At 38.9% G+C, this 15,843-nt stretch overlaps 1 protein-coding gene across 2 annotated transcripts; it reads right to left on the bottom strand.

Annotated features, from left to right (window-relative positions):
* Window positions 1-2,756: 2,756 nt before the first annotated feature.
* Window positions 2,757-13,818, bottom strand: LOC134663165 (uncharacterized). 2 transcript variants are annotated; one of them, XM_063519521.1, is made up of 7 exons: window positions 13,422-13,818; window positions 7,516-10,826; window positions 7,260-7,427; window positions 6,763-6,902; window positions 6,315-6,508; window positions 3,928-5,832; window positions 2,757-3,617 (listed from the first exon to the last, which is right to left on the bottom strand). In XM_063519521.1, exons 2-6 carry the CDS (start codon window positions 10,804-10,806, stop codon window positions 4,181-4,183), a joined length of 5,445 nt encoding a protein of 1,814 aa, XP_063375591.1. In that variant the 5' UTR covers window positions 10,807-10,826; window positions 13,422-13,818; the 3' UTR covers window positions 2,757-3,617; window positions 3,928-4,180. The 2 variants fall into 2 exon arrangements, with proteins under 2 accessions (XP_063375591.1, XP_063375590.1); XM_063519520.1 differs by having other exon boundaries at window positions 2,758-3,617; window positions 6,652-6,902.
* Between the last annotated feature and the right edge of the window lie 2,025 nt (window positions 13,819-15,843).

The raw sequence follows: 15,843 nt of genomic DNA, 5'->3' as shown, positions 1-15,843 counted from the left end.
CAAAAGATATACGAGTATAGCGCCAACTGCGCGCCTCTGGGCTGTATCTTATTCTTTGAACCTCATGGCGGTGCAGCGATACAAAATTCACGTACGATCGCAGCGAGCGGGGTAAGCGGGTGGTGCGGGTACAGAGACTACAGAGCGCTTAGCTCCGCCCAGACGCTCAAGGGCATTGGGCCTACCTAGCGTCTTAATGTCCGCTTTTCGGCCGTTTTAGCACAGTGCGTTTGGCTAGTAGCTGTTCATTGGTGTAAGACAAAGTGACACGCCAGCCAAACTTTACAGCTATGCCGTAGTTATTTAATTTCATTTAACTATTTATTTCTATAATAAAATACATTTATAGAGGGCAGGTCGTAATGGTCCTATCCTATTTTCATTAGAGTAAACAACATAGTGCATTATTGCCGAAACAAAATCCGCAGGCGACGACGATGTTAGATGTCACCTGGCAATTTGTCTTTCCCAAAAACAGAAACGCTTTGCGGTTACTCCCACTAAGGGTCAAAAGGGTTACCAGTACGGCTACCATCAGTTTGTCACTGACATAAACGCCGTCGAGAACGTAATTTACTTTCTATATATCTCGCTCGTACTCGCATATTAGTGCAAACGAGATGTATAGAAAGTAAATTACGTTCTCGATAGCGTAAATGTCAGTTTTGACACTCATGGTACGGGCTCTATGTCAGGAATGTTAGCCGTTTGTCAGGAATGCGGCCGGAAATGTAAGGATTTTTTATGAAATACCTAATAGACTTTTTTTATAATTTACTTAAATAATGAAAAAAATTACAAATGAGAACAACTTGGTTAATATAATATATCTGGGAGACCAAACTTCTCTCGGAAAACATTCAAAAACTCAAACATGCGCGTTGTCCCAGAGATAAGACCTAGCTAGATCGATTTTTCGCCTCCGAAAACCCCCATATCGCCATCAAGAATTGCTCGTTTAAGGTATAAGATGTAGGTATAACCTCCCAACTATAGTCCAAAGCTCCCAACTATGGTCCAAAATTAACTGTAGGTATTTTTTTCGTCAGGTGTATCTTTCACTGTATTTTTTGTAGTTTTAAGGCTAGGTATGTTTATAAATGGAAGAAAAAACTCGGAGTAAACCAAAAGGAACATTGGTATTGATACTTAACTTCCTTTTGAACTTGTGGACCATAGTTGCAGTATTGGACTAAGTAAACATATAAAGTTTTGTTTATTGTCTATCGCTTACGCTTACCCGTTGTCTGTCTGTGAAAGACTGTAATCAAATCTTGCAAGTTAAATTTGACCCACTTCCCGGTTTCCGATGAAGCTGCAAATTTGCAATACCTACATATGTAAGTCGGGTGACAATGCAATGTTATGGCATCACCGAGCTGATCTGATGATAGAGATAGGAGGTGCATGGCCATAGGAACTCTGTTGTTTTATCACATAGCCCGGGCTCAGCACGGTTCCATTTCTATCGACTATCACTATGGCCGTCACTTTCGTACTTACATATTTGTTAGAACGTTACAAGCATGGTGATAAACGATAAAAATGCGACCGTGCTACTAGGGCTGCAGTGCTATCCTGCATAGAAAAGACGGATAAGATTCGTTTCGGTTGACGATCCCGTGGGGTTTGAAGTAAAATGTCGCGTACATAGGATCGGTTGCACCAAACAATCTGATACTTTAAAAACGTTCGCTTCACGTAGTTTCATAGTTAATTGCTGAAGCCCATCAAGTGTCGCTGTTGCATGGTGCAACTGGCCCTTATTGTTACAAAAAAATGCAAGTGAATAAGGATTTCGTTTATTTTACATTTCCTGACTTTTGACTGTTTCTTTAAAATACCTAAGTGTACAAAAACTAGTGGCACATGCCACCTTAAAGGTGTACTTAAATTAATTGTAATAATATAGTTACATGCTAGTAAAGTCTACGCCAATAGTTGGTGTTCGCTAAAAACCTTTATGTATATGCTGCCAAGGTTCATGCTTTGCACCGACTTTTGGAGCGGACCCAATCATCTAACTGTCTCTACGCAAGTGACATATATTAACTTCACGAGTTTAACATGTACAACGTAATGAAAATAACAAAATAATTTATGAAAGATACCCATTTATATCGAGGTAGTTTGGCGCTCGAACACAGTGAGAGCGCCCTGAGCGCCAATAATCCGAGACTGAAATGGTGCCTTTGACCCGAGTTAAAAACTCTACTATTCATTAAGTAAAATACATTTGCATTTAAAAAAAAACACGGCTAAGTATCTTGACGGGTACCTACTTTCAATTAACAGTTTAGGTCAAAATATCGTTATATAAGGAATGGGGAGTTACTTATCAGAATGGAAATTGTACAACAAATACATTTAAAACCAACATTTTAATTGATTATCGTAAAAAAAAGAAAATAATTGTACTTAGAAAGTACAGTGCTCTGCAGCAGAAACGTATCATTTTGCTGTACACTTTTTAGAACAACAACGACCCACTTTCAGTGCATGAGAAATGAAAATAACCTTTCGAGTTTAACGTCAGTATTTAGGGTGTTGTTATTCATTTGACTCACTCGACCGACGGCTGCAGTTCCGTCAAGATTTCAAATATAAGCTCCATAAGATTGTGACTTATTTATGTAATTATGTAAGGACTTAATACCAAAATATTAGGCATGTAGTTGATGTAGTTTATCATCCTTCACATAATTTATTTTATTAACCATATTTGTATTCTTGACTGCAAACTTCACTTGCAGTAATGCAAAATGCAAATGTTGGAATTAACTCGTTATTATAGGTATTGTACCTACATAGAAAATTAAACCGAAACGGTTACTCTTGCTTAAGTAAAATGCAAAGATTACTTCGTTTATTTTCAAATAAATAAATCCATTGTCACTAAACGGTAGGTATATTGTTAGATCACGGGTGTTGCTATTGTTAACTTGAAGTAAATTAGCAATACGAAATACGAACCTTTGAATTGGCTTTGCCACTAGCATAATTATATTAAGTGTTTCGATCAGACTGCTAAACCTGGCCTATCGGACATTTGACAGTGGCACCTATAAGTGCACTCCAAGATATGATCAAGTACAATTAGTAATAAATACGTAATATTTACAAAAGGAGCAGCTTATATTTGTAGATGTAAAGTTAATTTACGCTCGTAAATTTTCACTCAAGTGAAGAGTAACTAGTAACAAATATCTAGCACAAGTACTATTTTTGATATGGAAGACTCTTCAAGGATTGTTACAATGTATATCTAAATTTCGTTTATGGAAGATGATATGCCAATCGTTTTACATATAAACGTTTTTGGAAGTAGAAGTTAATTACTGTAAATACATTGTGGTATATATTTTATAAAAATACATACAAAACAATATGGTACCTACTTATCGGGTAATATCGATGACTATGTTATGTTATTATGCTATTTTAAGTATTTTAATATGTTTCTCTGATATTTTAATCGTTACTTATATATGGACCGCAAAACGTCTGTTGTATTTAAAATTACAGATGTAACTATTCATTTATGATTTCAGTTTTCCGTTAAGTTTCATGGCCACGAGACAAGTCTTGCTGGTTTGTGTACGTAAAAATACCTACTACTACAAATACGCAAGCCATTGACATAGATATCTAGGGACTGGCTTTACGGGCAATAATAATGAGGCATGACAGGGGCCGGTACAGCGGTGTGAAATCGCTACAACGCGATTGGTTGATGAGTTCGCATCACGCGCGCGATTTGTTGACGAGTTCGCATTACGCGCGCGATTTGTTGACGAGTTCGCATTACGCGCGCTATAGGTCGCAACTAGTTGCGTTAAGACTGCACGATTGGCTGGAATTCGTGAGTAACACCGCTGAACTAGTACCATTTTTAGTGCCCCATTAGCCCGTCCTTAGATATTATACGTCAATGACGCAAGCCTTACAAAAGAAGCAATTTTAACAACATTAGACATATCAATTTGAGATTTTTTACAATTTTAACATAGAAACAAAATACAAATATATAAATATTTAAAGCGTATTATCTCGTTTTCATACGTGTCCGTGTCTGAGTCAAACCCCATTACGAATAATTACATCTTAAATTGATAACAAAATTGCACATTAAATAACCTACTTAATATAATTTTGGCACTAATTATCCGTGGCACTAAAATTAACTCCTTTCTTTGTCTAGCTCGTCACTATTCTCAATAGTTTTCATTTCACTATCTCTTTTACTGTCACACGCGTTGTCGGCGGGAGGGGGCGGCGGCTCCTCGTCCTCGGAGCCGTCGTGCGCGGCGCCCGGCTCGCGGTACTCCAGCTTGCTGGGGTCCTTCTCGTGCAGCTTGCGCGCCAGCGTTTGCAGGCTGGCCAGGGAGCTTGCGCAGTCCGTCGTGTCTATGTCCGTTAAACTGACTCCCGCTCGCTCGATCTCTGTAAACGTGCCAAATGGCAACTTGAATAAGCACTCTAGCCGCATCACGTGCATTTTACTCCTGAGATGTTTCGCTAAATGTCCGTGTATTCTGAATGCTATGTTGCAATCCGAACACCGGAAGGGTCTAGGATTTAAGGACGTCGCCGCTCCGAATGTCGAAGTCATCGACACTTTATTGTGATGCGAACCTGATCGTTCGTGTTTCTGTAGATGTCCTCGAGTTCGAAAACTGACGGCACATGCGCTACATCTGAATGGTCTTTCCATATAATGAATATTTAGATGCAATCTCAGTTGTGAAGGTTTCGTGAAAGTTTTATTACAGAAGTCACATACTCTTCGCCCATCCTCCATAAGCCTCCCTGGCGAATAGGACGAAGACCCTTCGAATTCTTTTCCCTTAGTTACTTTAAATGCTACACCTCCTGCTCCGATAACTACTTTTCTGGCAATAGGGTCATGATCTATCGTCATTATATCGTCAGTATTATTTATTTCGTCTCTATCTTCCATGCTCCCTTTCGCGTTAGTAAAATCATTAACGTCTGGTTGATTTTGATTGTTGTCATCATAGGTCTTGATAAGGTTTATGCGAGCATGTTTGAGATATTCTGACACAACATGTTTAGCATTCTCTGCATTACTACTGCTAGGTGTACGAGTTCTTTTCGCCTCTATAACCAAATTATTTAAGGATGTAGAATCAGTACCGACAGTAATGTTGTCTTCTTTTGGAAAGTTCGGCGAATTGGTTGAACTATCGTTGTCGCCCACTATAGAGAGCTTAGGCGTGCTAATAGTAGTTTGCGGTGATGAGATAGACGTATTTACGGAGTTATTAGTCGTTGTTATATTTCTAATGTTGATATTCCCATTGTCAGTTTCGGTCAAAACATTTTTTTCTAATTCTATTTTCTTTAGTTTACTTAAGCTGCTTGTTAACTGACTCTGCTTAATTTTTGAATCTTGGAGGGCTCTCTCCGTTAAATATGTATGAAGCATTGGTTCACCATTCGACCAATGAGTTTGATTATGAGGAAGCTTTGCTGTATTTGACGCTAAAGATGCTAAGACACTAGATTCTCTAGCTGTTGGTATTTCAGGAATGTTAGAAGCAACTTTCACATCATTTTTACTTAGGTCCATTGGTTCATTGTCGACGTCGGTTCGTGAATCTACGGACGTGCTTCTGGAGACACTAAAATTTCCTGGACTTAGTTCCGTTGTAGTGCTTTCCAGGCCAGTGGGGTTGTAGGGGTACGTAGATGGCCTGGCACTAGTGATGAGCCCGGGTGTCGCTGAAGTAGCCGGCCGACTGCCTCCCAAAGAGAGTAAACAATGAGCGGCTTCATGTTCTGGCAAACGGGACTTGCACACTTCGGTATCTGAAAATAGTAATAAACATATGTAAGTACCAGAGCTCGGCGGGGGTGAGCTATTTACCTTATAATTTGACATATCTCACGTCAAATTATAAGGTAAATAGCTCACCCCCGCCGAGCTCTGGTAAGTACAAACATTTAAAAGTTTACATTAGGTACGGGTAAAATATTTATTTATAGTTTATTTTGTTTAATATATTTTTATATTTATATTTCGGATAACAAGATCCATACATTACATAATTAATACAATAAATTAAACTAAATCTATTTATTTATACTTTATGAAACTTATCTTTTAGACATTCCAAAACATTTGTTCTAAACTATGTTTGTCTGGGTCAAAAAAAATACCAACTCAATATTAATTTATGTTTACCATAACAGAATCAGCACATAACCTTGCCATATCCATTGACCCAGTACATAAAATTTGTATTTTATTTTCCTGAAACTAATAAATAATATTATATATAGTTACTCACCGCTGGATTCAGTTTCTCCCTCGTTGCCTTCGTCGCCGTCAGAATCCGAATCGTCGTCAGTTTCTCCGGAGCCCGGCGCCATCTCACCGCCGTCCACGTCGTTGCCTTCGTTGGGATTGATACCCAGTTCGCAACACTTTTTGAAATGAGCTTTACTCTTCATATGCTTAGTGAGGTTTCCCTTTGTTTTGAAGCTGAAAGTTTAATTTAATTTCAGTTTTTTTTGTTTTGTATTTTTTATATGTGGGCAAAATTAACACACTGATTTTATGATAAAAGATATGCTTGCGAAACCGCGTATAAAGAAAAATATGTAAGTCTCTAACAAGGAAATTACCTGAAGGCACAATGTACACAAGTGTATGGGCGCACATCAGTATGAGTTCTTATATGTTTCTTCAACATGGACGGTTTCTTGCAACGAATACCACATTCTGAGCAAACATACCGCCCTCTGCCGCGGCCGCGTACATAAGTGTATTCTTCGTTACTTTCAAATCCTCCCGCCAATTCTTTTTTGGGCGTAATAGAACTCTCGGCAATTAATAACTTATCTTCTGTTTTCTTAGAGTCCAACACCAGCGACGACTGGAAACAATATTCGTAAATGAAGATTATAATAATCACAATAAAAAACTATGTATAGAATGAAATCGGATATGGGATATCGGACATTATTTTAGTGGCTGCTGCTAAATATTTTACTTTACAATAATTATATCTACTTACAAGGTACAAGTCCCACACCAGATATTGCATGTGTGCCGTTTTCGGTAAAGTTTTAGAAGAAAAAAGTTAGAATTTTATTTTATCTAAAACGAAACCTTTTGATTTTAATTTAAATCATTATCAAACAAAATATGACCTATAAAGTATATCGAAAGAATTCGTAATATTTTTCGTAAGTACCTATATTTAAAAAATTATAGTTAATAATGATGATACCTGTTTGCTATCTTTAGTAATTTTATTCCATTGCGACGAGTGCGTTAATATGAGATCCTGTTTGAGCACAGAGCTGGCCACGTTTTGCGGTCGATGCCGTGAGTCATAAAGAGACATGGCAGACGAGGCTGACAGTCCTAGCGGGTCTGGCGTAAGCTCTGATAATAACTGTAAACAATAATGCATTTATTTTATCACATAATCAATTTGTATCGTAAACTTGCAATGTACTCATTGAAATAAGTTTCATAATTACCTGCCAATTACTGTACATAGATAGGAAATGTTGATTAGGAACATAAGTCGGCTGTGGCCGGTTTATAGTGCAATAAAACACTTTTGTTGAGCATTTCAGCCCCAAATATGTATAGGCATTCCCATTTAGATATAGTTGCCCATACGCTTTAGCAGGGCGTGGAGTTTCAGGTGAAACTAATGGCATAGTGTTTGCGTTAGGAGTGATGCCATGATGTCTTTTAGGTGTAAATGTACCAGGTTTTAATGGCAGCGTTGAAGGCCTTAAAAACTTGGGTTTTCGGTCTTCTGCTATAGATTTTGTAGTCACGTTCTTCTGAAAGTATGCCGTCTCGGATCTTTCATTGTGAGCAGAAGAAACTGCCATCTCCTGGGCATTAGTATTTTTCTGGACTTCGGCCGAACTTGGAATTTGATTGTTGAATATTTCTGCTTTCGTAATAAGGTTTTCAAAATTAAAATTCCTAATTTCGTACTGCGATTTTATTTCACCACTTCGAGGGCTATTCAGTTTGTCAGAGTATTTTGGTTGCACTGATAAAAAGTTAGAGTTCTCTTTCATCATGGGAGTTTTTGGAACTCCTTCAAAGTTTCTTTTTACAGCTACGTCCTGTTTTGTTGCCATACTTTTAATATTGGTTATTATTTTCGGAGCAATGTTAGGTTCATCTACATTCCTTATATTTATTATTGGCACCGAAACGACATATTGAGAAGCATCAGCATTATAATGTTTCTGTGTAACTTTGTCGGCTTCTGGGTTTAACGGTCTGTAGTTAGGACTTCTCATGCCAAGCATAGTTTCATTTTTATTTATTTCATATTTAGATGACACAATGCCTTTAGCAGCCTGGCCATTGATACATAGTAAATTACCGTGAACATTGTCGACTGTTGACAGTTTTGAAGTTTCTAGGGGACTAAAGTAATCGTTTGCATTTTTAGACAGTGTTGCAACATTTGTACCAGGAGTGTTTGGTCCTGGTATTCCTGGAACGTGTGGTATTAATTTCCCTCCATGCAGGATTGTCGTAGCACCGTTAGGAGATGTTGACGGGCTTAGAGGTGGTAAGGTCAAAGGATTAAATGCTGTAATAGCACTAAATGGTGGGAATTGGAAATGTGTAATATCATGAATGTTTGGTAAGTTACTGGATACGTTAGTTGACACTGCTATTCTTGGGGTTTGAGGCTTTGGAGTCCCAATTATTTCTTTCGGTGTTGGAGGATTATGCACAATCGTTCCACCTGAATGTAATTCCGATCTTACTACAACGCTGCTAGCTTCCATGTCGACACACAATTTTGAAGGCGACAAATTTGGATGAATCAGTATAGGAGACAATTGGTTTTTACTTGGTTCAATGCGTAGGGTAGTTGTGCTACCAGAATGATGGACTATTTTGACTTCTCCTCCAAACATTTGCAGCGATGTTGAATTATGCCTTCCTAATTGTGATAGCTCATCCATAGTCCGTAATGTTGCAGAATTGGCTTCAATACATCTTATTTTTGATTGATTATACAAATCAGTTAATCTCGGAGAAGAATTATCAGATATTCTACTACCATACGGGTCAGAGCTGATATCCATTCTTCTTTTTGGACTGGCTACAATTGGTTTAACTTTAAGATTTTCCGTTTTTTTGTTGTAGTCATATGGTACTCTTGCATCAACAAGCCTGGTATTTCCTAAAAGAGGGCCCGGTGACGGTAATGGAGCAACGACGTCATTTGATTCAGGTTTAACAATTACCAAATTATCGGGTTTGATTTTAAGCGGGGGTGAGTTGTTAAAAACTGTCAGTTTTGCGGAAGAATTAGAGGGCGTTTCTGGCAGCCGAACGTTGACTGAATTGCTTCTTACGTACACATTTTCAGGTCTGCCAGTCCTTAATTCTTTTTGGACATTATTGATTAGACTGTTATTGTTAGAGAAGTTTCCTTTACAGTTATATAATCTATGTATTTCCAGTTTTTCAGCACTTTTGTTAACGATTTGACAGAGCGGACAAATATATAGAAGTGCCGGCCCATCGTTTATTTCTTCCGTTACCGATGTAAGTCCATTTCCTTTTGTTTTTAATAGAAGATCCTTTATAATCGATCCTTCGGGATTTAAAGGGTGTTTCTGGTGGTCTGTTTGAGAAAAGCTGTCTGAATGAGACCTTTTCCGAAAAACATTATCAATTTCATTAGAATGTTTCGTCAAGTTAAGTGGTGATGGCTCTGTTTTTATTTCATGCTCGTTCATAAATTGTTTACTTTCTGCTATTTGTTTAATTTTACCATATTTCTTTTGTAAAGGCGTTTCGATGACATCAACAATAGCTTCATTGTTTGATATAATTTTAGAGATATGTTCCGTAAGAAAATCGGCATTCGGTGACATTGTCTTTTTCAATTTATCTTTTTCGTCTGTTTCTTGATAAGTTGAAACTACTCGAAATTTGGGCTTATATATTGTCTTTAATTTACTAGTATCACCCTCTCGCATATCTACACCAGTTGGGGGAGTGATTCGATCGTTGATCAACTCTGGAGAAGAAATTTCATAAGGTCTTGAGTTTTCAAGCCGAGTATTAGACACATCAGTTCCAGAATCAGAAACTGTAGAAGGTGGTAAAGAAGTGTCGCTTTCAGATCCGCCCGATATATCGTCATCGTTCATTGTAGCAGCCACGTCAGCTCCCCGCAATCTCAAAGCGTGAGTGCGCGATCTTCTATGTTTATAAAGGTTTGATTTCGTTTTAAACGCAAACCCGCAAGGTACACAAGGGTAAGGTCTCTCGTTAGTATGAGCTCTGATATGTTTTTGAAGAACTGAAGGCTTGGCACAAGATAATTTACAATATGGGCATACATATCGCCCACCTGTTCCTCCACTCTGAACGTCTCTAAAATCATTTTCAAGGTTCTCAGTCTTGTTTGAAAATTCATCATTGCAACTGGTCTTACCAGATACTTGATCAACATTATTTACATCATATAACCTACTATTTTCATGACTAATATTAATTTGTACATCTTTAGAGTTCTGATTATTTTGCGATGATCCTTTTATCTTCTCTATTTCGGGATGAGCTGCTTGAATGCTCCCATTAGTAATATAACTATTACGAGCCGTCTCTTCTACGACGATATCTTTATGTCTAGGGTCCCCGACCATTGCATTGTTAACAGGAAACACTGCAATGGTCGATGCCATTTTCTTAAATTTCTTATGGAGATAACTGTGGTCATTGTTGTTGGTAAAGTTATTATCCAAACGTTTTTCTTGAGTGAGAGGCATCGTACCCGCGAACTTTGTACCTGAAAATATGAGAAAAACTTAAATTAACACCTGTGTTCATTGATGTAAACCATACAAAACTTTATTATTAAATTTATTAAATAATACTAACAAACTAATTCAATTAAATTCACCATGTAAAAACATTGAAAAGTAAACACATTTGGACTTCATACTAATTCTGTATAGAATCGTCAACACAACAGAGTGTTGCGGTGAACGAGTTGACGCAACGCGCATGTGCCGGGCTATTTCTATTGGTGTGCGGCGTGACATCATCGTGACGTAGACACATCTTATGCTAACGGATGAGGATATCCCCGCCGAACATTGCTTGCTACTTTCTGCTATCCGTCTTATCTTTTTAAATCGTGTGACTAACGAAACAAAACGCAGGTACCTGCTTCATTAGAAATTTAAAATTCCACGCTGACTTATTACGGCCGTAAATTATCTATTTCAAGGTTAAACATGGACGTCGTACAACTCGTATATTTCTGTTTAGGAACAGGCGACTGAAAATACTAATCACAAACATTATTAAGTTTACGACACCGTGACTCAGTGATCTTAGCTATTGCAAATATGACGAGATCTGTTATAGGTACGTAACCTATAAATTAAGACGAAAAATACTAAAGTGTCATTCTATGGAACTTGCTAACTACTCGTATATAAACAAACCGCCATATTGAAATTGTCTCTGAATGATGAATTTACTAGTGACTTTTGTTTACATAGTTAGCAAGTTCCATAGAATGACACTATGTAGATTAACTTTTGCGAATATGTATACCTATTGTTATAGTATGTATTCATAACTCAAGAACATGAAGTAATGCAGAAGGAACGGTGGCAACCGACCTCGCATTGCCCTCACACCTCACCGAGTCAAGTCGTTTGTGGACGACTGCGTTTGTGCGTTCTCAGAAGGCGTTACAATTTCTGAGAACCGGAGACAAGCAAGCTGCTCCACTCGTTTAAGAACGAGCTAGCGAATAAATGTTACGGAGCCTACGCATTAACACACACAAGCGCTTGAACCGGAGTTTCTCAGTACTGTTTTGTACAGTACATTTCTACCTGGTACATAACAGATGTATTGTATACCGAGGTGTATCTCATGTTTTTGTTTTGTTTTTATTACATTTAATGTTAAAAGTTGTATATTATGTTATGTTTTACAAAGCATACCTACTAAAGGTCTCCAAAAATGATTTTATATTTATTTAAGTATCTGCTAACTAGCCGCAAACTCAGTTAAATGTTGTTTATGAGTGGGTCCACCTGTATCGTAAACGCAACAATGCAATGCAACATGTCGTAGCGAATGTACATTGGGAGTAGAGAGTCAAGCGAAGGCAGAGGCAGTTGAGTGAGGTGGGGCGCGGGCGGCGGCTCAGCACACTAGTGTTGTAATGAGACAAAGGAATCCCGGCGGTCGGCTGCCGCCCGCCGGCCTGGCGCCACGCCAGGCGGCCCTGGCGACGCTTGTGTCGGCCGTCAGCCTGCATTGCCCCTACCTATCCAATTCCAATCGGCAAGAAGGTACGCCTTACCAGCTAGTAAACCCGTTTTACATGACGATTCGTATTTGTTTAAATGAGGATTTTAATCATTCAAAGTTAGCGATTAGAATTTTTTACGTCGGTAATTCAATTGTGTCAATTCAATTTATCGTTATTGAATTAGTCGAACCGAGCGTTTTTTATTGTAATATCATAAAAATAGACTAACTAACCTAAATGTACATACCTAATTATTTTGTTGTAGTATAGCGTTTGGAAGTTCGTTATCAATCATACATATTATAGACAATTGATTGCCCAAGTTGTTTATTTTTGCATATGGCGGTATGAATACTTATTTATTATTTACTTAATATAACAACTAGTCCGGTACGAGATTTATATACATTCTATCTTACTCATCAATCATTATGTTAGATCTATTCAATGCCGAGGCTTGCCAGTAGGTAGTACGTAATAAAAGCCACTACTCCACAATGATGTGACTTGTTGCTCACTGTTAGTGTTCATACTGTTGTGATCATATTTACATACCTAGTATATATGCGTCATCGCGATCACTCTCTAGTTATCAACCTGCCTTAAGTATTATTTTTAATGTAACACGACTGTCTCATTGGTTGGGACTTGGGACAGTTTTCTTTTCAATCATGTTTTGTTACCTTTGCTCGCGCCCACGTGTTTGAAAGGGATGACACTACACAATACGCATTTTACTATCTTTCAAGCACGTTGAAAACTAACGCAATAGTCAAAACGGTTAGACTACTCCCAAATCGTCCTAATTTAAATAGGGGTGAAAATGTTATTATAAGTCATATTTGAAATAAGAAATACATATGCATTTTAACTTCCCTATTTGACATTTCTAAGTATTTCCGTCGAAAATATATTTCCAAAACAACTGATTACTAACTCATTCAATTAAGTACCTACAATGCCGTAATTCATTTATTTTACACTAAACATGCTGTGAGCAATGCTGATAATAATATGTAAATTATACATAATATAATATGTAATGTATGGTAGGTATACGACTTCACTCTGTTCTACGATAGACGGATTACTCTAAAAGGCACTTACCGCGGAATAGTCAATTAGTCTACCATCATACGTCTGCTGCTGTTCTGATATCATTTGTTTACGCCTCCAGAACAAATGTCAACAAGTCCGGTAGGCTGCATTTCACCCGCGCACAAGTGAATCATCGTTAATAACTGCGCGACGGTCCACGCCACGCTCACACTCACATACACCTGTGATAACACACTCGCTTCACTTGTTCCTCGAAACCGACGCCACTTTCTTTTTTGCGAATATATATCGTCGTGTGAGTAATTATTAAATTTGTCTACAAATCGTAATTTGCAGTCTGCTGGTCGTGGTTCAGGCCCGAGCAACACACCGCTCTGACGCGGGCGCGGATGACTGACTGTTCGGGCAACCCAACTGTTTGTCGTTCGTTTCGTCGTCGTGCTCGCACCGCCCCCCCCCCCCCCCTTCGCCCGCGACCGCCCCGCGCACCGAACGGACTTGCCTGCGTTCGCTCTGGGAGTAGTGATTCATGTCGCGTTTATCTATCTCTCTCCTTCAACATAACCGGATCGGTCGTTCTTCGTAATCTATTTATACATACGTATCTATACTTTGTAAACTACGCTATAACATTGCGTTGCGACTTGCGATTACAGTAGCAGTAACTTCAATAAAATGACCATGAAGCCGTTTCGAGAGAGAGCATAGCGCGAATAGGTATAGTTTTTGTCATTAAACATGTATTAAAGCGTAGAATGTACATACCTATTGTTACTTAATAATGAATGCTAATAAACTAACTGGGAAAATTATACGAGCAACAATTAAATGACGTACACTTTATTGACACGTGGTAAGTTGGTAACTTGGTAAGATCGAATAACATGTGAGGGTTAGTGTTCGGCCTGGATTGTAATAATAAGTACCTAATGTTGATCTGTTGAAGTGGCACGGGTGGGCGCCTGATTGATTGCGGAACTAATAATTACTATTACCCATCTATCGGCAGCGCAGCCCGAGCTGGTGTAATTTTCATGCAGCACTGATTTCGTAACGGTTGCGCTCGACTAGAACGGGTATTGGCTCCGCGGTTCGTACGTTCTCCAATTTACGAAAGGAAAGACAACATAGCCTTCCAGTATGTCCCATTAAAGGTCAATAAATAACTGAATATAGTGAGCGATGTGATCACACTGAAGTAAAAATAGTAAAATATTTTAACTTCAGTGTGATCACATCGCTCGCAATTTATATTTTGAATAATAAAAAGTTGATATGTCTTTAAGACATCTTAACGCTGGCATTTTCCTATATTTAACTTGTATCTCTTGAACTTGCTATCAGTGAGACCTCTTTATCAAATTTCTGTGCTTACTGGCTATACATATAAACTACTTGAAGATAAACAAGCCAAGTTGGCGTCATTTTGGATATGAATCTATGTGCTCATGCGAGGCTGATAAGATTCAGCGGAGAAACTTGAGTGCTCAAGCGTCCGCGATCGGCCGACTGTATAAATACATTATTTGCAATGATAATTGGTAGGCGCTATCAACGAGCGGAGGCGATGACGCATGCGCGCGCCGATACCAGCCGTGTGATTGCGCCGTGGACGACTTGGTCAGGAAACGAGTGATACCACCGCCACAACGCCGTATTTGTGTCATTTACTACAATAACCATATGTATGCTTATATTATATAATAAAATATTCCTTATGCAGTAGCCCACAGTAGCCAAATGTCCACGACTCAAATAAAAAGCTTCGATTTGAAGTAAAACCAATGATATCAATCTTGAGCATTTCGTTTTTTCTCTCAAAAGATGTGCAGGTAATTGTGTTAATATTTCCTTTAGACCGGTTAGTTCGAGTTAAATGATCTGTCGTAGTCAGATCGTATAATCCGCCGTTTACGGCTAGCCGTTTTCAAAAACGGGCGTTTTGAAATGCGGCAGTTCGACGATTAGCCGGATTGTCAGTGCGATACGTTCATCAATAAGGCGGCCTACGTTTAGCCGCATCGTACTACTATTTAGATTGTAGAGTGACCAGTTCTTTCGGTCGCCTAAGTAACCGGAGTTTGACAATGTTTGCAATTTAATTTATTTTTACCATGGTCCCACCGCACTACATGTGTTTCTTTTCCAAAACATTACCTTCACAGCTTAAATAGACGGAGCCCCGCTTTGCGGGGCTCCTATTTCTGGGCGGTTTGCCCTTCGGGCATCTGAAGCTGCCTAACACACCTAACCTACATACCTACCTACGCTTTTTCCACAAAGTGTAATGTTTTCACGGACGTCTCACTAAATCGATAGGTAGGTAGGTTAGGTTCGATAGGGCCCGGCCACATGTCAGCGGTGCGACGCCGCCGCCGTCGCGCGGCGCCGCGCGCGGTGCCGCCAAGCGGCGTGCCGGGCGTGCGGCGCCGCGAGCGATGCCGCGCTACATAGTGAAGAATAAAATTAG

Source organism: Cydia amplana, chromosome 4, assembly GCF_948474715.1.
Source record: "Cydia amplana chromosome 4, ilCydAmpl1.1, whole genome shotgun sequence".
In the NCBI taxonomy this organism is placed as follows: domain Eukaryota; kingdom Metazoa; phylum Arthropoda; class Insecta; order Lepidoptera; family Tortricidae; genus Cydia; species Cydia amplana.
The sequence above is the reverse complement of the archived record's forward strand: the minus strand, read 5'-3'. Positions and strand labels throughout refer to the sequence as shown.

Excerpts from the sequence above, each read along its gene's own strand:
- LOC134663165 (XM_063519520.1), bottom strand. The coding sequence starts at position 10,806 with ATGCCTCTCACTCAAGAAAAACGTTTGGATAATAACTTTACCAACAAC. Across the intron at positions 6,509-6,651 it reads TGTGTACATTGTGCCTTCAG|CTTCAAAACAAAGGGAAACC; the intron begins GTAATTTCCTTG and ends TTAAACTTTCAG. Across the intron at positions 5,833-6,314 it reads GGGAGAAACTGAATCCAGCG|ATACCGAAGTGTGCAAGTCC; the intron begins GTGAGTAACTAT and ends TACTATTTTCAG.